Below are 22,438 nucleotides of genomic sequence, written 5' to 3' on the forward strand. Positions count from 1 at the left end.
GTTTTTCACACAGGGAAGAAACGGGTAGAGAACTACACTTGCTTGTTGCTTTTTGTTCTGGCCTCCCCTACAGTAGGAGGCCCCTTGCCTCCATTGGAGGACCCTAGAGCAAAACACTTACCCGTAGGTCAAAAGTAATGACACCTGTAAAACTGAATTGGTGTTAAGCACTGTTTACAGACACTTGTTTCTGCCGGCTGCCTGCCAAGCTGACACAAGGCTGAGTTTCTCGACCTTGCCATATAGGCACCAGGCTTGGCTCTGAGTACAAAAGCCCTGACCTTGCCTTCCCTCCCTCTAAAGCAAGCTCCATCTCTCAGCACCTAGTGAGAACATGGAGAGGAGCTCTTGCTCTTCACTGTAGTGAGGCTTAGGAAAATGAATTAAAACATACAATGGGAAAGAGCGGCCAGACGGTGGCAGCAGAAGCTGCAAACACCATTTCGGTCTTGCCTTTGACCCATCGGAGATGCCAGCTGAGGCTCTGCTGGAATATTCTGCTTGCTCAACAAGGGGTGCTTCCAGCCCCATTCCTGTGGGCAGGAAGGCAGCAAACGAATGAGCAAGCACTTGCAGCCTGGCAAAAACAAGGCTTATGTGTGGTATTTAAAGGAAAGGGAAGAAACCAAACTCAGCAAGACAAGTCCACAGGCAGCACAAGTGAAGTCTGCAGTGAAAGTTCAATAGATCTGTACAATTTCTTGTTCCACATTTCCATTTAGTTGTGGTGATCTCTGAAAAAAAAACAGGAAGGCAGTTCTGGAAAAATATGCACTATCCTCTCTCCTTCTATCCACAGACCCCACTCCAAGGTCCTGACCTGGAGGGTGGTGAAACCACTCCAAGCTGCGCAATGCTCAGTAGTGCAGAGACCCTGGAGAAGTCCTCCAAAGACATAGCCAGACATCCTCATTTCTCAAAGGCTGGAAAAGACCTTTTGGCAATGTGAAAATATCCCTTTTTGTCCTGCTGAAAATTAAAATCACAGGGGAGGCAAAAATACTGTGAGAGATTATTCCAGAAACAGGAGACAACCCTGCTCCACAGGCCTGGATTTGGAATCACACTGCTACATATGATAACAGCAAGGAAGTTCCGGGTTACTTTCATCATTTTATTTTATTTATTTTAGCAGCAATAGGTATTTTCTTACCAGTTTGACCAGAAAGCCTCTCAGCTTTAATTCTTCCTGAAAGACTCCTCCTTGGTATCCCACTTATTGAAATGCAAGGGCTGGCACCAGACATGAATCTGGCCTAGTTAGTTTGTCTCCACTAAGCTTTTCCCCTACTCAGCAGTAGGGGAAAATATGGAAAATTTAGGAAAAGCAAATGTTTTATTTTCCTTAAATCCCAAAGTGAAACATAACATATGATATGCTAAGTAGCAGCAGCTACATTTCCTATTTTAAATATGCTGCTGGGTGTCCCCCATGTAAGGGAAGTACTAACAAAGGCGATGTGGAAGGTATCAGAAACCACATAACAGTCTCCTTCCTGCTACGTACCTAATTTCCTCATAGCATAATATAATGCCTTTATTTTTAATCCCAAGGTAAAATACTAGGCTAAAGTAAAACAAGGCAAAATAACAGATGATCTCCTTATCCATATCAATATTAAACTTTTTTCTTCAGACCCTCCTCATTTACAGCAGTTCTTGGGAAGAGGCATGACCACTGAATTCCACGGGTTATTTCAAGTGTAAGGAACAAACTTCCTTGCCTTGCTACACCCTCCCTGGATTTTCTTTGCCATCCTACTGTACAATACGAAGAAAATCAGTGAACAACTGGCATCCTCAGAAACCTCATTCTTGCCCACACTGATGGAGAACAACCATCACGTTATGTTCTCTGCGCTCAGTAGCAGGAAGAGGTCCAAAAAAGCAACTGATGGACATCTGACTCACAGAGCACGTGTCCTCAGTGGTAATAACAGCAGAGACATGGTCAATGTCATGGGGACGCTACCTGAGATGGTGACTTTGGGATGCTTGCCCCAGGTGCTTCCAAAGTGGACGGTTCCAGCTCATGGTTGACAGTCTTGGTCTCAGGGCTGGTGATGGGAGATCCATCTGGTGGAGGCGAGGGGCTTTTATTTGCTTTCACTGGGGTGCTGTCACTGAAGGAAGGGGAGAGACGGAGAGAAAAGAGAGAGAGAGAGAGAGAGAGAGAGAAGAGAAGTCTGAGGAGAAGTTGTGCTAACCAGCACAGATCATTGGCCTCCTTTACCTCTTTGCTTCACTGCCCAGACATGTGATGAAGATATCCGAAGCCTCTATAAACTTTCTGAGAAGCATCTTTGCTGAGTCACTTCCAGCCCAACACAATGAAGTAGGATTACTGGGCAGCAGGTTCCCAATAAATTCCTACTGCATTAATACATTTTGGGGGGGGGGGAGAGGGAGGAGTGGAACAAAACAACAACAAAAAAAAACCCACAGGCATCCTTAATTCTCTTAATTCTAGTAGATCCTAACTCATTTAATTTTATACATTTTACAGATAAAAATTTCTCTGGGTGGTGTTGTACTGTCACCCACATGGGTTGTGACCAGCAGATCCATACGCAGATCTCCAACACCCGAACTAAGGCAGTAATAAAACATTATCATGTTACTCTACATAGTACAAACTGGCTGAGCGGGAAGATGGGAAAAGTAGCCCAAAGTTTCACAGATCATTCCAGACAGCAAAGAAACAGTGAGTTTTTGGCTACTAATAAACTGTTCCCTACTGTGGAAAGTTTCTTCAGCCTGTTTTCTATGATGAACCCCTGCTGTCTTTGTCTTTCCAGCTGGTCCTTGTTCCAGGAATGTTTCTAACACAGTCAAGAGGGACTCTTCAGGGAATTAAGATGCAGGAAGCATATGCCAATGGCATTTTTTGGTTCATAACTTGGCCAGATTTGGATTTTTAAAAGGAATGGCAAGAGGCAAATGCCTTTCCCTAAAGGTACGCCCTGGCTGAGTGTCAAATCTGTGCTTCAACCTGTGGAATAATGAGAGATTTAGCTGAAGGCTGGTTAACAGAGAGTTTCAATAGGGATAAAGCTAAACTCATTTTCCCAGACTTATTCTCAGGAATAGCTGAAAAAATTTGGCTGAAACTCAGCTCCCTAAAAAGCACCCAATCAGCTTATCTCAAGTCATGCAGAAGCACTCACACTGGTAGAGGCTGTTTTAGCAGAAGTGGTTACAATTTGGCAAAACTATGCACAGCTGAACACAGAATATTACAGAATATTTCAAAAGGGCTGTGCAGCCTCATCTAGAGGGAGCGGTATTTGCCTCCACTTATAAAGAAGGGAGAAGGCTGAAAAGCACAGATCCTTTCCTCCAGCCTGAGACAATAAATCCTGGCACAGAGCCACAACTGCAGCCATGTAGACCTGGTTCTAAGGAACACACATATTATTTCTTTGCACTGTCCCAAGAGAGCCCAGAGCTCTGGAGGTGTACGTCCATTCACACCTAGATGCCCAAGGTGTGGTGGTCATGGAATAACATGCATAATGGCCTCATTCCTAAACACTCACAAGGAAGGGGACAGCGAGAGGAGGAAGGGACAGGAAGACATTTCAAAAAACCTCCCCTCCCAAGCAAGCATCTCCCCCTGCTCAGCATTCCAGCTTTCAAGCTTCCCACCCCATTCCCTCTTCATTCGCTTTGCCCTCACCTATTCCCCCAAGTTTCTCCCCATATCCACACGCCCCACACACCTTTTCCCACAAAGCGCTTGCTCTCGGGTCCACATGCAGGTCAGATGTTTCTGACGACACTGACGCCAGCAGCACTCCGACATGATGCAACAAACCCAGTGATGTTTTGTGCAAGCAGCTCTCAATCGGGTACACACGCCAAAGGTTGAGAGGAAGAGGGAAAGGGGAAGAGGAAGGTCTAAGGAACACATACATCGACCTTTGTAGCTCTCCAGGGTGACTGCACATGCCTGGTGTCCTTCCTAAGATGTCCCCCAAGTCACTTCAACACAGAGGGTTTTGCAGGAAGGATTCTGTGACATTGCCAAGGCTGTGCTACAGATTAAAGGTAATAATGGTTGGAGTGAAGGTAAGGAAGTCTTTCTTGCTCTAAATGAGAGTTACCAGGGAACAGCAGGCTCCACATAACATGTTCACAGCATGGAAACCTCAAAATGATTTCAGGAGAAGCATTATCTCAGTACTATTTCCATGGCAACACCATTTACAGCACCACATGATGACCTTGCTGAGCCCAGCCTCGCTGAAGACGCAGATCTTGCACCCCAGTGCTTCACCTCTGGAATCTCAAAGGGGGACCTACAACACCTCATGCCAGTGAGGGTTGCTGCAGACAGATGAGAGTGATAGCAATGAACTGCCTAGGACTGAGAAACGATCGGCACAGAGAGGTGTCCCAAGGCATGGGCAAGTGCATGTGAAAGGCTTCAAACCTGACGAACAAAATCAAGGAATTAAGCTGGGGAAAACTCAGGAAGAGCTGAGGCAAGATGTTCCTCAGTCTGTTTTGCTTGTGAAGATGTAAAGGAAGTATCTCCTGGTGCTAGAGCTGAGGAAAGAAAAAATGCTACCCTCCCTAGAGTCTCTTTGGAGGAGATGGAGAGGACAGAGACCTGCAGCCGGACTGCCAGGACTTCTCAAATGCCTGGACAAACTGGGGAGCCCTGGCTACCAGCTGGGCTACCAGCACTAGTGTACATTTCTCCAACTAAGCACCTGAAAAGGACTTTTCTCCTGGCAAGAAGTGAGTTCACGCTCATTTTCTAGAAGCCATGAAAGAACTTTTTGGTGACTTATTTGTGGTGTCTGGCAATGGCTTTCTTTGGAGACATTGCTGAAAGACTCCCACGTGAAAGGCAGACCAGTTTCTTCCCCTCATCCTAGAAGGGCTGAGAGGGCCCCACACTAAAGCCCTCATTAAGTCACTGCTATTTACAGCTTGTTTGATGTGTTGGCTGATCCTCATAGGAAAATGCCAGTGCTAATTTTGACTGAGCCTCTACCAGCCCCCCAAGCAGCACCTTCATTCCTGCACTTGCTGCTCTGCACGCATTCAGCAGCTTGGTGACCAGCACCAGGTCAGCCCCTCAGCAGGATCCTGGGGCCTCCACAGGTCCTAGGCGAGCACACGTTGCGTGTCCTGCACAAAGCAAAATCCTGTTTCCAAACAGACCGCTTTTCCCTATGTTCCTGGAGCAATCGAGTGTGGGGTCTGACCAAATGTGAGTATCGCAGAAAATTGTCAAAACAACACCTTTTTTTCTTCTTCTTTTTATAAGCAACTGGAAAGGGGAAGGGAAAGGGAAAGGAGAAGGGGAACAGGAAAACCACTCTGCTCTTTGAGAGCTAAGAGCAAGGTCTAATGCAGTTACTACATCTGAAGGAAAACTGCAAATCGCCCGGCCTCTCCTAGTGCTGTTAAGCTTCCAGACCCTTCACTGGGCTGCCTCATTTACCCTGGAAGAGACAACGAAAATCTGCAGATGGGGTTCCTATATGCTAGTAACAATCCTGCATTAGAGGATGGAACCAAATCTCCAATACGGTAAGAACAGACAAGTCACCTCCTGCCAAGTTCTCAAGTTAAAAAGAAAAAAAAAGGTTGACATCTCTGCTAAGTCTCAGATAGCCTCTTTTAGCCCGAAGTAATTAGGTTGTTTTTTTGTGGTGTTTTTTGTTTGTTTTTAACATCAAAGCTGTCTGAACACTAGAATTATTTCCACTCCCCAGAAAAGGAGGGGCAGAAAAAGAAAAAAAACCACCTCCATATCCAGGCATCCAGTGACACAAACGTACATTTTTGCTGCAGATCAAAGAGCAACCAAGTCCCTGACCCTCTTTCCCTGCACCAGTTTGTGTATTTCTCTGCTCCCCCTGCAGCTGCTCTGGCAGCAGAAACCCCCAGCAGTGCCTGGGTCAAGCACCTTAACCACTGGGCCAGCAGGACCTTGTGTGGAGGATGTTGTGGTTAGAGCTCATCCAGATGAGATTTCCTAGGCTCTCCCTCCGCTGTAGCATCCATAAAGGCTACAACGACTGCAAATGCTATATCTCCTGGTGCAATCACAGCAACACTGCCCAGCCAAGGTCAGACACAGACATCCAGAGAAATACTCCTACAAATTCTCCTTTTTCACAAGACATTCACTCACTACTTTTCATTTGAGGAAATAATTAAGATCTGCCCATCAGTTTCCCTGTGAAATTGCCATTCTCTTCCCTCCAGCTTCCCATTTTACACAGAATGCCCAACAGAGACAAAGAGAAAGGTTGTACAATTAGTCAGTGGGAAGCCAGGATCAGAAAGCAAGAACCCCAATTCACCAGCACTTGCTTTTATTGCTGGCAGAACAACATCTTGAGATTTTAAAGGATTTTTTTTGTTCCTATAATGACCCCATGGAAGGAATATCAACACAAAGACCGAGAAAAACAGGAGTTAGGGGAAGTTTCTATGCTGTTATGCAGCAATCCCCACTTTGCCCCAGAGTACATTCTTGTCGGAGTCCTTGCCCTTGGCTATGGGAACTCTGAGCACTGGAGCAATCCAGTTATTTAATGCCACAACTGTCTTGAAGGGCAAGCTGCTGCTGTTAGTCTTTATACAGGATAACAGGCTTCCCTTTCCTTCAGCTCTGCACAAATCTTAAATGAATGGAGCACAACAGTGAGGATCTTAAGAACAGAACAAGTGAAGAGCAAAGCCCTAGAAGTGTCCTTCTCCCACATCAACATCCTCCCACCACACTGGGTAGATAGGGCAGGACTATATATGAAATTGGTCCTCCCAGGCCAGGCAGGGAATGAGAATGCAGCATTTCAGAGCTGTTCAAAAGGGCAAGCCTCACTAGGTAAGACTAGAATTTGTTAATCACCAAAACAGCCCGTATTTCCCCTGTACAACCCAGCACCACGCTTTTAGTCACCACAAAAACAACCGAGCAGACGATGCCAGAGCTTTCCTAGTGCCTTCTTACGTAGGAAAGGAAGCAAGGATTCAAACCAGACACACAAGCAGTTAATGGGATTATCCAGACACAGAGACCTCAGCAGGACCCAGCAGGCCATGAACACACATCATGCATAGGACCCCTCTCCCATCACAGGGTTAACACGTGCCAGGCTGTTAGAGTCCAGCAACAGCCTCTCCAGTTTTAGGAACTAAATCAAACACGGATCGAAATGCTGCTCTCCGTACCGGTACCTGCTCATCTTTTTCCTCAGCCTGGCGAACAGTTTAGTTTTCTTTCTGTTGAGGACGGCATGTAAATCATTTCCGTTACAGGATGGCACAGCCAAACCAGCGAGGAAAAGTTAAGCCTCCGAGCGTTCATTCACTTGGTGCCACGAAACCCACAGCAATCCAGATGGCACGCGCTCCTCTCGTACTCTCACAAATACACACGGGAGAACACACAAACACACTCTTCCCTTGCTTCCTACAAAGCTTTGGCCTTTGGAGAGGGTGGGAGAGGACTGTTTGTGCCTGTCAAAGATTTGCAGGTATGTTAACAAACTAGATTTGTCCCTGTTCCTTGGAATATGGGGCTAGGGTGCACATGGATAAGAATAAAAAAGAAACTGCATAGATCAGCAGTGACACTGGTGCTTTTTTTCCCCCTCACAGGTAATTGCAGCTCCTCACTCGCCCTTGTAAATGCTGGTACACAAGAAGCAAGCTCCCCATTCTCCTTTGTGCCATCTGTGCATCAGTCTTAATTTGGAACCTAATCAGCAGTTTTCCTATTATGTTTTTTTCCAATTTGTCCAATTATATTAGGATAATACTACAGGCCTCCTAGGTTTTCTAGGTATCTGACAACCCTGAATGTTCAAACTCTTTCAGAAACAAAATCCAAACGTCTCTAAAGTTTCCTGAAATGCATCTGTACTACGCAGCCAGCATCAGGTTTGTCAGCCATAGTGATATATGAGGATAATTGCATCTCTTCTCACACCTCCTCGTTCATTTCCTGCCATTGTACCCATCTCCAATCCTCTGCCCAGCAAAGAAGGATGAGGGAAGCATCTGCTCCTACCCCAGGCCACCACGGGCAGTCAGATCAGTGAGGGATATTTCCTCCTGCACACACTGCCCCAGCCCTGAACCACAGCGAGAGGCCAGATGTGGAGGAGAGACACAAGTGCCTCATGGCATTTCCTGATCCCTGCAAAACACTTACAGTCCTGGCAGACCTTGGACACATCCTCCTACAATATCCTGTTCCACTTCACTCAGGGGTATCGCAGTTGTTTTGGGACAGGTCCGTCCTCTCAGCTGAGGTTTGAGCAGGTGATGCAGCAGCACTCAAACTGCTACCTACGTAGGATCCTCTGTGTAGGCACTTGGGTTTTTGTTCTTTTTTTTAGGGCCAACTAGTCTCTTCACCAAAGAGCACAGAACTGCAACTGAGACACCTATTACCTCCCCACATGAGACTAGCAGTCTGTGGGGCAGAAGTCATGAGAAAATCTAATTAATTCATTGGAAACTCTTTCAGGCCGGAAACTTCATGCCAGAGCAGCATGTCTGGGCCCAGCTGTCACTACAGCCTGCCATCACTTACTTGAGCAAGAAAGGCAGGAGGAGGAAGGAGCTGGCAAAGTAATGGCTCTGGCCTTCATCCGTCCTGTTACCTCATCCTCTTCCAAATGCCCCACTGGATGCTGCCATCAGCAACAACATGGTGCATGGCACAAGAGGACTGGCACCGTGGCCTCCTGCATCAAGCTTCACTCGTGGTGGTGGGGATCAACAGGCACCATGTGCTGACTTTGGAGGAAAGACGCTTTCTTCACAAGATGCATTGCTACTAGCATCTTGGGAATTTGGGATTAGCAACCCAAAATTCAGGGGCCAAATTTGATTCAAATTTCCTCTTTGGCAAACACCACACACACAGCCAGAATGAGACCCAAAAAAAAAAAAGTTGTCTATGCATGAATGTAACAAGAGGTTAAACTGGGAGGAGAGACAAGGGAGCACAGAGGTGTCAACAGCTCATCTAGCCCTTCCAAATCAGTGCACTCAGACCGCAGCTTGCCCTTACTTCACGCTGACTTCACCTCCTCCCTCCATCAATACACCAACTGGGGACCTGGGTTGTGCTCCTGCTCACCCCGTATGTGGGATTAGTGGCAGCTGGAAGCCAGAGCCCTACATTGTTTCATCACTCACACATTTGGATGGGAGCCAGCTGCAGCCTCATCCACAGCCTGACCTCTCCCTCCCCTCTCAGTGCTAGAGAATGTGCAGCTTTGCAGTTAACCTAAATGGACCGGACCCAGCTGAGCAAAGAAAACTAAAGTACTGGAGGACACACACTCCTTGCATACACACAGATTGGAAGTGCTCTGAGATTGGAAAGCCTCATATTAATGAGACTGCAACTACATCCATAACACATACAGGCAACACACCTTAGTTTGGTGCACAGGAGGGACACGGGGCTATAGTGAACAAGTTTGGAGGAGGTTGGAAAACAAATGGGCTCTTGGGTCCTCTAGCTCACAAGCTACAGGTATGTGGGGGAAGCTTTTGAAGGAAAGAACAGGACAGGTGCTGGGCAACCAGACTCAGAAGGAAAAGAAGCTCACTGTTACAGCGTTGGTTTATGGAATTCGACTTTTAAAAACAGCAGAGGTGAGTCGGTTGCCTAAATATCAGCAAATAGTGAAAGCTGTGGCCTCCAGTCGCTGTCCTACGAAGGTAGGAGGTATTGCATTGTGTCTCCCAGCCCCAAGTGCAATCATGGATATCCTCTAGGGATTCTCAAGGCTGGCTATGGGCAGACAGTCAAATCACTCTTCAGGTGGCACCATGCAGGTTTCAATACCCTAGCAGAGACCCCCCGTCCCTCCTCCCCTGCTGAGGGAAAGACATTGCTCCCACAGTTACTCACCTGGGCTGTGCTTTAATGGGAAAGGCATTGCCTGAATACTGCTTGTCTAGACCCAGCAGGACATCATGGAGGTTTTGGTTCAACTGCAAAATACAAAAACGAAAGAGAGAAAAAGAATGAGAAGAGAGCCCCAAGTGCCAGCAGAGAGCCTGCACTGGCCAAGGCAGGCTGACCAAGCACTGACTTGTGCAGTCATCTGTCCCATGAGAAAACAGCCCTAGATCTGTTTCCACTCCTCCATAGGGTAAAGAACCCTACATTCAGACTACTGAAGAGCTGCTGGCACCTCGTGGGAATGCTCTGTCTTCCTAAGACACCATCCTCTTTGCTTCTGTGTCACCCGCCCCAACTTGTGTGCTGCCAGGTACTACTGCAGTAGCGGGCCGAGTGTTCATCTGAGGGTCTTTTGTTTACTGGGACTGAAGCTCCACTCTAGATTTGTAGCCAAAGTTGCTCCTTATACCTCCTTATGAACCTGGGATATGCATTTAAAATGCAGAACTACAGGCAACTACAGAACTACCAAGTCAACAGCAAGCCTTCACCTCGCAGGCTGCCTGGGCCATCCAGGTTTAGGCAGGACCTGGATCTCTTGGAAGAAATGCAGTATCAGGGGTTAAAATTTTCCCAACACCAAAGGCTGAAATATTCACCCTGGACAGTCCTGTTCTGAAACAGCCAATTCACAAACAAGATGAGATGCCAGATTTATCATCGGTAGGAGGAGGGATCCAATGCAGTCAATGTCAGAGGCATCGTGCCGGCAACACCAGCAGTTAATTGGATGCTAGTGCAGTAATAAGAAACAGATGGCTTTCATGGAACAAAGCTAAAGGCCTGCTCTCACACAAAAGTCACAGGGTAAGAAAAATCCAAGACATGACACAAGAGCAGAATTCCTTTCTAGCAGGCATCTTTCCCATGTTTTGCTGAATGTAACTTAACAGCAGACTGATAATTATAATAATCCTCCCTACGATACGTTCATTCCCCAGTGGAGAAGTGCAGGCCATTAACTGGAAAGGTCCCATGAAGTGTCAGCAGGGCTCCAAACTGATGCATTACACCAAGGCAGTGGGCCCCTGGCTGCTGGGAATTGAATGACTATAAAGTTGCTGGTTGCTTAGCGGCTGTCTTGTTGTTAGGATGACATTGGGGAGGGAGGAATACAAGAGTTTTCCAGATGGACTCTCATTTGCTCGCTAACATTTACAGAGAGCATGCATGTGTTAGGAGCAGCGTATAGACCTAAGGAACACAAGACTTACTGAGTTTTTAGGAGAAGTAACTAACAATAGAAACGTACCTCTAAAGGAAAGTGGCAATGGGAGCATTTCCCACAGCCTATTTCTGAGGTCTCTGCTGTGTGCTGGCACACCACCCAAATCCAGCCTGCCACCAGGTTATGACACTGCTTACTGCCTGATTCCCAGCCCATGACCACCAGGCAGCCCATGCAAGAGCCATGCTAAGCATTCAGATGCTTTCTTTTGCAAACAGATGCCAGGCTGAGATGGCTTGGTTATAGGTTACAGATCCAGATTCTGGAAGAACTAGAAAAGGGAGCAAGATAGGCCTGAAAGTGGCTCTCCTCCCCTCTGTGGATCTTCAAATGAGCAAAGTGACACAAATTCCCTGCAGCATGCAGTGGTACTCAACCCTCTATGCCCTTACTCCATCCCTTCACGTTACTAACTCAGACAAACCCTCCCCCACGTTGCTTGAAAAAGTCTGAGTGTTAACATTTTGCTCTAATATGGGGTAAATGGTTTCTACTCCAGCCATATCATTCAGGTTTTTCAAATAGCAGTGATGAGAGAACAGGGTGCATTAGTAGGCCAAGCTGTTAATTGTCTTACCTTGCTCATTTCTTTATGGAAGTTTTCTTCTAGGCCTGCTATACTCTGGAATGTGTTGACGTAAAAACCAACACGACTGCCAAATGAAAAACAAGAGAAAGAAGAACTTAATGGACACCATGCTCTCCCAAAAGCTTTCAGCTCTGCCTCACCTGCTATCTCCCACCCACCATTCCCCATTTGAGCTTGACTCTGTCAGGCCTGGCACATGCTGGAAGAGAATGGCAGCAAAGAAGTGTGGAAGGGGTGGTGGAGCAAAGGCCAGGAGGAGGCCAGGTAGGGTAGGATCTGAATTTGTAATTTGTGCTGGCAAAAGGGATAGGGAGGTGCAGGAGGTGGGAGGGAGCACACACTAGTGGCAGGGCGATAGAAAGCAAAATGATGGAAGTTGTGATGGAGTGTGGGGAAAGCTGAGGGAACTGGCAGGACAGAGATTAAGTCACTCCAAAGTCCCTCAGCACCAGGGGAAGAACAAAAAGTGTGAACTCTGCTTCTAAGGGCAGAAGAGTAAGAAAGCACAGGATATGCACAGAGAGCAACAGGAATGCAAAAGGATCAGCCGGACAGCAGGAGCCTGTGAACAACCTGTGGCACTTCAAAATCCCCACAGCTGCCTGCTTCCTTGCTTCCTCTATCCAGCCTGCCAACAGTTCCCAGTGCCCAGCTGGAGGAGCAACAGCAGGAGTGAGACACTCTCTTCCCTCAAAGGCCAGCAGCATCACCATTCCACACATGTAGCCACCAAAATGTCTGCATCCCTCCCAACTGCTTCCTCAGCAGGCCTGCATGCTGCTGCATGCAAACAGCCCAGGCTGGGAGGAAAAGAGGGGTGAGGGCAGATATCAGCACTTTGCTCCCCACTCTGCTGCTGCCCACTCTCTTCATTTCCCCCAGACTAGCACTGCCAACCCAGATATGGTCATTGTATTTAAAAATAGGGAACTGAGACGAGGATTTGGCTTGCCTTCCCTATACATCAGCTCCTAGTCCACTCCAGTTCATCCTCCAAGCTACCTGTTAGTTAGTCTGCTTCTCCTCTCCCCTTTTTATCGTCATAATCACTGGTGTGGCAAAACCCTGATCTATCAGGTCTTCCATCTTTTTTCAACCCAAGCTACGTTTTGTTAAATAGAGCACCACAGGAGGACAGCTGTAACCACTAGTTCTTCACTAGGTCCTGTGCCACACAGCCAGGAGCACATTTTATGGGATTGAGAAGGCAGTCACCACCAGGATCCTTTCCCCTGGCTTTGTTCACCCAACTGCCCTAACCTGGAAGCAGCATTCACAGATGACATCCCACCTGCCCTCTCACCTTCCCTGTTGTTTAAAACCTGCTGCTTCATTGAGTGCTCATAAGCTTACATGGTGAGACACAAGTGAGCAAGGCACCACCTCCTAGCCCTCTCCAACCACTGTCACTGTATAAACCTCTCAGGCTTTTCATCAGCCAGCTGAAGTACCCAGCCTGCACTGTCTGATGTCCAAAGCAGAAGCTAGGGCAATGCCTGGGAGAAGTGGACAGAGTTGGTGGGGAAACACCATTTCTCTTCGTGGTAAAAGAGTTTGTCATTAGGATCTTGAAACAAAGTGAAGAAAGACCAAGGTGAACCCAGGTGGGGGGAATCTTAGGACAGACTCTCTGAGATGATTCAGAAACCCAGCCCAAGCTGAGCACAGTGATACAGGAAGGTCCGTGGAACAGTGCGAGGTCTTTGCGTCCTTCCAACCAGCCCTTGGGAAAATTTCCAGCACTCACCTATTCCATAGTGAAGGCAGCTCCTCCTGCAGATCAACGTTCATCTCTTCAAACACCTTCTGAGCCTTTACTAACTCTTCTTCAGCCTTAATAACAGAGAAGGAAGAGAGTAAGCTCCAGCACATACAAGTACCCTGAAGGGCTGAGCTAACTGTAACTCTTGACTTTGCTGGGAGAACAAGCAAGATTCTGGCACGGGGTAGTCCCCATTCCAAATGAGTCTCCCAGGAACCAGGGTTGCACAAGTGAGCTGATGCCCCTTAAACTTGCCTGCACTGCCCTCAGGGTTTCTCTCAATGGATTTCCCTGTCTGGATACTCAGAAGAGAATTCAAACATCCACTACCATATTTTAAGTCCTACAAACTTCCCTGGCTCCCAAAACTGAGTGGAGCTGGTCAGGCAGTTCAGCCTCCAGTTTGGACACAGATGAAGACTGAGAGGGCCCTGACCCATGTTGGATCTCTGAAAGAGATGAAACCTATCCCAAATGGCACTGAAGAAGAGACCTCCCTCGATAGGGAGGTAAGGTTGTGCCAAAGCACTGCCTCTTCTTGGGAAGGGAAGAGGTCTGCCTCCTTCACTGATACATCTCTCTCACAAAGCAAAGCAGAGAAAGCAAGGAGGGAAACAAAGCATAAGTTGTGCCAGCAGCAGGCTAGGCTGGAGCAGCAGGTCTTGGTCTCAGCAGCCTCACATACTCTTATTGGTGAAGGCCTAATACAAGAGAAACCCCGGGGTGGCTGCTGACTACCAACACCAAAGGAAATATCCCTCATACAGAACCTCTTACTTCCAAAGAGTTTAAATTTGATCTGATCCATTTGACACAGACTCTGACAGACCCCAACAACGACACGTGAATTCTGGTGCATTTCAGAGACAGAAATGATGAACCTGGCTTCTGTTGCTGACAGCAAGCATCAGCAACATGCACATTCCCCTTCCCATATCAATCCTGGATGGCCTCTTCCCTGTTTTCAGTGCACTGACTTAAAACTGCAAGCTTGCTAAATAAAATGTTTACATTCTCTAGTTTGCAACAGCACAGCACTCCCCTGCAGCTGGATGCAGGACAGCAAACTCCTGCATGTCCACTTGGTGATGCTTCTTAGCAGGAAACTCAGCACCAGTGCCTACCTTCATGTGTGGCAACAGCAGGAATGTCACAACACGCTCCGAAGAGCCAGCAAGCCACTAGGGACCAGGTCTCTCTTCGCACCACCAGTTAGATTCTCACCCCTTCTATGAAATGAAATTTTATCTTCTTTGCACCATCTTAACTAAATAAATCCACAACTTGCTGCTCCTTAATGCCAGGTCTGTGTAAAGACAGGACTGATAGGAGAAAGGACTTAAAAACATTGTGGAGTTCAGAGTCCTGTTCCTCACAGTGTTGTGTAGGATCCTTAAATTCTCCATCTTTCATCCGACTTAGGAGCCAGCCACAGAAGCTCCTAATTTCCAGCTAGCTTCACCTTTCAGAGTGGCACCGCTCATCGCTGCCAAAGGCTCTTTGTACTCAAGATCAGAAGACTCTTTCCCCCAGAAAAAGACACCACAATTAGGTCTTGAAAATTTAAGCAGTCCGTGTAGGAACAGGTATGGGGAGAAGGGATCAGGATGTTGCCATCCAGAAATCCCTGGATTTGTTGCACTTGTTGCAAAACCCATCACTTTGAGAGAGTTTGCACCAAACAAACAAAAAGTCCGTTTAAATGGAGACACAGTTTACGCTGGATCAGAGCTGATAATCACAAAGACTCCTTCTGCCTTAAAATCCCTCCATGACCAAATGTTTCCAATGCAGCCATTTTAAAGGAAGAGAAAAAAAAATCCCAGTCCAACCTTCGGTTTTATCTTGTACTAGCTTCCACTATAGACTGGAACCACAACCAACCCAGGAGACGGGATAGCTGGGATATGAGGCACCATTGAATGCTCAGTTTTTCAGATATGTTGACCATTAGTAAGTCTTTCCCTCTCTCATTTACCTGTTCAGAAGGCCAAAGAACCTAGAAAGCAACGTGTCAATACTGTGACATCCTGAGGCAAAGGCGAAGTCAGCAAGAGGCAACGTTCACTCTAAAGCAGCTGTAGGAACCAGCAATCCACAAGGCAGGGGTAAGGACAGCTGGGCACCCCACGCCAGCCCCATCAGTCCCAGCCAGTGCTGCCTCTTCCCTCAAAGGGATCAGAGCCCTGGGCCCAACTCGTTGGCTCTCCCCTGTACACAGAGACACTGCTCCGTTGTCACTACAGCACCAAGGATATTGCTTTCTGGTCTGAAGTCAGCATTTCAGGGATGCCTAGCAAAAAGTCAGGAATTTGCTGTTCTAAGCTATTTCCCTCTTTGTTTCAAAAAGCACAGTCACCAGAATTTGTAACTGAGAGCTCACAACAGCAAACCTCCCAGGAGACTACAGGAACGCCCCTGTATTTTTGTTGTTGTTGCTAGTATCTGCGAAAGGCCCAAAAAGCCAGCAGTCTGAACACCAGAGGGAGGGACTTTTTCTTTTTCTTTTTTTTTTTTTTGGCATTAAAAATAAGTCTTGCTGACCCCGTTTTTGCTTGAAGGTTATATAGTAATAGGAATTATCAGACAAGAGACAGCAACACAGCTGCTGGTACATAGAAGGAAATTTTGTTAGGCTTAATGTTCTGAAGCTCTTCAATAAATGCAGTGTCATCAGCCCTCCTGCTTTTCCCATGAGCTTAATGAAATTTAGGGTTGCCATTAACACCTTCAGTCTTACAGTCATGTGAATACAAAGACTGAAGCTTTCTTTTTTTAAACCCTCTGCCTGCTGGTGTTTGAGAAGAAAAGCTGGGAAACCCACAGGTTCAGAATACAAACTGATCTTCCTCCTTAGATTTTTAGGTTAGTCCAAATCAAATTTTTTTTAAAAAAAAAGCCTCACACAATTAGAAACAAAAATTTGAGGTTAGCAATACTATTATTTAAGGAATACAAGAGGAAACACTTAAAGGAGGACTTAAATTGATTTTACAGGGTGAGTGAAAATACTAATGCCACTTAGCAGGAGATTAAAGCTCCCACAATACAGCTGCTAGAAAGATTACATACATCCTTGTTATCTGCTTTGGGGCAAAGTCAGCCAGTAGAGAGAAATTACCAGCTGACTCATAGCACCCTCAGATCACAATGCGATGCATGAGGGAGCCCTCATGGGTACTGCTTCTGCAGGTAGTGTGTGGGAGGTGGTATTTCCCCCAATCACTCCAGCCAGTTTGAAAAGATAAAGAATGACCAAGACCTGAGTTATTTGCATGTGGCTTGAGAAACATCCTGCACCTGCTTTCTAGTCCTCCAAAATGACCACCAGGCAAACAGATCAGTCAAGATCCACAACCAAATGGATCATTTCCAGCACAGTCAAGGCACAGGAAAAGCCTCAGAAAGCCTGTCAAATGTCCTTCTCCCTTCAGTCAAGAATGAATACTTATTTCCTCACTTTGCTATGCATCCTAAGCAGGGCTGCTCACAGCTATTCATTCCCAGGCTTTATTTATATGTTAACATAGTATTTTCCCTGATCTTCCATCATAAACTGACTGTGAAAATCCCAGGTGCTTTATACGGTGAGACCAATTATGTTTCCAAACACCAATGCACTCACTGATAAAGAATGTTAAAAAGTACAAGCTTTTGTACGAGCTTTCGTGACCTCAACCTGGAGCTGTTCATATCTCTAACGAGGGGTGCGAATTCCCTGCTCTGGTTCCTCCTCTCCTATGCAGACCGAACCCCTGTGTACCTGGAAAGGGCTCTTTTGGGCTAGCAGAGCCAGGCCAGTGACAATTTCAGAAACTTGTATTTCACCACAGGTGTGGTAAGGAATAACTGGCAGAACTATGCTACATCCCCTCCGCGTTGGCATTACTCCAGAGCCTTTCTTCATCCCCATTTCACTTTATGGGGAGAGAACAACAGCCGAGCATTACCACACCTGGTTAGAAATCAATAGGGCAGGCACAGCTTCAGCCACAGGTCAGCGATTTCAGAGTGTCCGCTGTGGCTCAGGAGTACCAAGGACATACTAACAGAAGGGGCTAGAGTGAACATTGCCTAGAGATTAGTTGCACAGTACAGTCTAGAGCCCGAAATAGCGCATGCAGGGTTAGAGGCAGGTAGATCAGCAGTCACCTGATTTCGGAGCAGATTAGTTTGCGCAACGAGGTGAGCTTGGAGCTTCCCTTGACACCACTGAGGCGCAGCTTTCTCAAGCAGTGAAACAGGCTGGGGGGAGGGAGCATGTTTGAGTGAAAAGAGAAAAAAATAGAGAACAAGAGAGAGACAAACATATACATATATATATATATTTTAGGATTAAAAAAAAATTAAAACCACAACAGAGACTGTATTTAGAAGCTGGACCAAACCAGTGTCACCAAGGCAAGAGAAAAAAAAATATCCTGGGACTGATTGGTTATGAATCCTTTGAAGCATGCCAAGTTTAGCAGTAATTAATGCTCCAGTGTGGGTTTGGATACTGTAGGCCAGCCGGGCAGCTGCAAAGAGCAACAGATAATAGTTGTTAGTGACCTAGCACACAGACAACCCTACTCCGAGTCATGACTGTGAAGTGGGAGCTCCTTGGAGAGAGGTCAGGATTAATTAACCATTGCAATTATTTGCATGCAACAGCTGAATGTCTGCAGCACTTTAATTTAATGGCAGGTTGTGAGTTTAGCAGTAAGTGGTGGGAGTCCTGGGTGGGAAAAGAACACTGTAAATTAGAAGAGAAGAGAAAAAGAGACTGCATAACCCCCAAAAGTATTCACAATGCTGTTTGTATTACTATAATACTGTGAAACATCATTCAAGTCAGTTCATGATTGTATGCTCAACACTTCACTTTCCAAACCATAGTTAATGCATGAAGAAAATAGTAAAGAGCAACAACAAAACATCCCCTGATAAAAACACATCTTATGTGAGCAGTTGGGGCAACATGGGTGAGCGCAGCGATGACAAGGGCCAGCCTCTTGGGTGCAGATCACCAGCTACCAACCTGAGCAAATGAATTCTTACAAACACCAGTGCCACTGCAGCAAAGATCCCAGAGGCACACACCAAAAATAATATCACATCCCATGGAAATTCTGCTCTCACTCGTGAACACACTGAAGTATGGCTTTCAACAGACAACACAAGTCTGTTGTGGGCCTCATGCCTTGAATACACAACCACAAAGACACAAATAATGCAATGACACCTGAGCCATCAATCCTTCCCCTCCTTGTTTGCCAGGGTTAATCACAGTGCATGCACCAGGAGAGCAGATGACTGATGACCGGCAGCTTAAAAATAAAATTACTTGTCAGTTGGCTAGTAAATGCAGATTTTTTTTGCTTGGGGAAAGAGAAGCATCCTTATTCCTTCCATGTCAGAGACATACTATTGATTCCAACATAGCCTAAATCCTTCCTACCTGAAATAATTGCAAAGCAAACGATGACAACCCTTCTCAGCCTTGTTAAAAGATTAAAGAGGCTCAGGCTCTTTTTTTTTCCCCTGCACTCCTCTATCCCCAAGAGTCCTGATGTGCCACAGTCTATATTAAAGAGAAATGAGAGGTGTCTCCCAACCACTAGACTTGTCATGTCAAGATCTGTCCTGTGGTGTGGAGGATGTGGGTTCAAATCCACTCAGGGTAAAGGAGTAATCCACAGCTCATTTTCTGGGCTATCCTAAAACTACGAGCTTCCTCTAGAACAAGGTTAGCATTACCACCTTTCTTCAGCTACAATTAAAAGATAACCTAAATTCTATTTCTAATGAAATTTACTTTAATTAAAAAATAAATTCTGCACTTGTGTGTTGGGCACGCCCCAGAATTAACACTGGGTCATGTTGCTCACTAGAATGAAGGAAGCCATGCCTTAGCAAGACAAAATTCTAGCTTTCCTGCTTTCGGCCTTACTTATTTTCTAGTAATTGTGGTCAGCAGATGACAGAACAGAGTCATCAAGAGCACAGGGTGCATTTGCACCAATAAACTTGTAACTCTCTCTCTTAAAGGCCTCCATCCTAGAACATTATAGAACTTCACAAATACCACCAACTTCAAGCAACACTCACACTTACTATCACTGCTGATCTACGATGGGGAGACAGAGTCCCAAAAAGCAGACAAACTGGAAAATTTTGCTGTGGCACTACAAGCCTTTGCTTCCCCAGAGGCGAACATGCTTTTTTGACAGAGGTTACTGGTCCTGTAGCATCTGAGGAAAAACACGCCTAGGCCTTGGCTGCTGACAGATGCTGGCTGATGATGGTGGGTGTGAACTAAGACACCAGAACACGTCATGCCTTCTAGGAGAATTAAACAGGTGAGAAGAAAATAGCTAGTCAAACCCCACCAGTTCACAATATGTCTCTGAACAAAGCACACCCAGCAGAGAGGTACAGGTGTGCTTTACACCTGCTCACTAAGCAAAAGCAGACCTCCCCAAAATGAAAGGAGAGTTGCACATCCTCTCTTGCTTGCTTTACCTTTGCAATTTTAGTTTCGTCCTTCTTCTTTGCAGTTTGCAGGGCTTCAAAGTGGTGTCTGGCGCTGTCGTAATCCACGAGCTTCCTTCCTCGCTTTGCTATACGAGACTACAAAAGATGGAGAAAAGAGTCATGAAAATCTTACCCGGCAGCCAAAACCACAAAGACTGTCAGGAGCACCCTCGCCTCAGCTCCACCCAACTCGTACAGCACTGCATGCTCTGCCTGCACAGGGACACCCACTGGATACCCCACACAAGCTGCCCAGAGAGGATTTTTCCCATTTTTCATTTAGCCTCACCTAAGCCTCTGCTTTTTCATTTTCCCGAGGGTCGCAGCCAGTCTCTAGCTAACCAGCTCACAGCCCTAGTGCATGCAGAAACTCAAAAGATGAAGCTGAACACAAGAAAGCGTCACTGCCAGCACAGCAGAAACACTCCTCCACATGCTCAGGATATGCCTAGGACAGCATTTCAGACCCTGCAACTGCAGATCCAGACAGAAGCACTGTGTTTATCAGCTGATGTGACCACAGTCACAGCCAGTGGCCCATTACAACTAGCTATTATGAAAGAGAAGTGTGAAGGAGAAGCTGTGGCACTGTATCACAAATATACAACATCCACCATTTGTCCCAAGCTGCGACAAAGGCAAGGAAGGAGCCAGTTGCGTACCAGGCAACAGCTCAGGAAAAGGATCCTTCCTAGTCCATGGGTGAGAATCCAGACCTCAGAGCATCACGGCTGTGGCCTGTTACTCTGTGATACCTCTGTCACCCCTCCTCTCCTGAGGTGCCCTCAGGCCCTCTCGCCCATCAGTTTCACCTCATGGAGGCTCAGACCCACCGGGCAGCCTTGTTTTAAGAACCACCAATCCCTCTGAGACCCATGCCCCCTGTGCTTTCTACAGACACCCCGGCCGATCTGGGTAGGAGCACTGGGCTTCCCAGCGTAACCCAGCTCAGAGAGCCTGGTCCAGTGTCAGTGATCTGCAGCCTAGAGACAGACTGGAGAACTTGAACAAAAATGACACAGAAAGGAGCCAGAAGGGTTTCTAATTAACCACACAACTCAGAGAAACTGAAGAATCAGCACTGGGATTTACTTGCAAAAGCAGACTCCCCCCCCCTGCACTTGGCAAGGAGAGGTGGTCTCCTCTCCCGAGGCTCCTGCAGATAAAACTGCAAAACCACGCTCAGGGCTGATCTTTCTGCCAGAGCAGCTGGGACCAGTTTGCACGTCTCCCACACATGCTCCTCTGCGCTTTCAGCAAACGCTGGTGCAGCTCCGTGTGAGTCACCGAGGATCTGCAGGATCTCAGCCGCACGCACACCAGCCTGATTTCAGAGTGCTCAGCTCGCTCCAGGAGAGGAATCACGAAGAAGCCGAGCCACTCCTCAGCCAGGGGCTGTAGAAGACACCTCCCAATACCGTGGGGGCTGGCTGCCCTCCTGGGAAATGCTGCCAGCTGGGCACAGAGACAGATGTAGGAGGGGGCTTCCAGCAGCATTGAAGTCTCCAAGATGTGAGCTAATGCATCTTTCACACGCTCCAGATCTGGGATCGAAGGGAATGAATATTTCCCTTACGTCAGGCTGGCAGAGACAGCTGGAGTTTAGAGGGGTTTTGCCCATCGCTGTCACAAGGCAAACATCCACTTGTATGTAGTTCCCTTGTATGACTCCAGGAGAGCTGCCCTCCCGGAGGTGCTCTCCAGGAGAGCTGCGTCTGACCACCACCACCTAATGGCAAAAGCCAAACTCAAAGATGTTTTATTCCTTTGCAATATATTCCTCTTAATTTGAACCTCCATTTAAAATAGATAAATAAATAGATCCTTACTGATGCTTGCTTTCAAGCCTAGTAGAAACAGCGCCATCAGGTTCGGTGGAAGATAAATATTTGCCAGTTCCACAGCTACTCAGAACTCAGGTTAGGGTTCACCTTCCCTGAGCTCACTGCAGAGACCTGTACCCTCATGGTGTGCTCTGCAACCCCAATCAAAAATTCACTCTGAAATCTTTATTGATTATACAAGAGTCCTATTCCCGGAAGCTACAGATACTGACCCACAAAGAACAGATAAAGTACTTTTTGTGTTCCCATTCCTCAAGTTAGAAAAGACAGAGAGGATTTGTTCACTCCCCCCTGCCAAACTTGAAAAATGTTTCCCTTTAACTTAAATTCTTTACTAAAGGAATACTGTGTTTTCACATTCCTGCTGTGGATCCTGTTGGAGGTCCAAAAAATTCAAGGGAACTTTTCCAGCTTTCTTCAGCAAAAGAAGATTCAGAATGTGTTAGAATTTAAGAAACAACATGCATGATCTAACTTGTCACACATTTGAATTACTGGGCCATTAACAAAAATCAGGCTTTCACATAATTCAGTTAAAATC

General features: G+C 46.6%; 1 protein-coding gene across 18 annotated transcripts in view; it reads right to left on the minus strand.

Moving 5' to 3' along the window:
* Window positions 1–22,438, minus strand: part of BIN1 (bridging integrator 1) — a 93,444-nt gene that overhangs the window by 21,699 nt on the left and 49,307 nt on the right. For 5 of the 18 annotated variants that reach the window (XM_035331041.1, XM_035331039.1, XM_035331047.1 and 2 more), the window contains exons 6-12: window positions 20,042–20,149; window positions 17,690–17,782; window positions 13,523–13,608; window positions 11,764–11,839; window positions 9,905–9,987; window positions 7,201–7,251; window positions 1,973–2,123 (exon numbers count right to left, since the gene is read on the minus strand). In XM_035331041.1, the coding sequence (XP_035186932.1) occupies window positions 1,973–2,123; window positions 7,201–7,251; window positions 9,905–9,987; window positions 11,764–11,839; window positions 13,523–13,608; window positions 17,690–17,782; window positions 20,042–20,149 (648 nt within the window). The remainder of the gene's footprint in view (window positions 1–1,972; window positions 2,124–7,200; window positions 7,252–9,904; window positions 9,988–11,763; window positions 11,840–13,522; window positions 13,609–17,689; window positions 17,783–20,041; window positions 20,150–22,438) is intronic. The other 13 variants (XM_035331044.1, XM_035331056.1, XM_035331049.1 and 10 more) reach the window with 5 other exon arrangements.

Source organism: Oxyura jamaicensis, chromosome 7, assembly GCF_011077185.1.
Source record: "Oxyura jamaicensis isolate SHBP4307 breed ruddy duck chromosome 7, BPBGC_Ojam_1.0, whole genome shotgun sequence".
NCBI lineage: Eukaryota > Metazoa > Chordata > Aves > Anseriformes > Anatidae > Oxyura > Oxyura jamaicensis.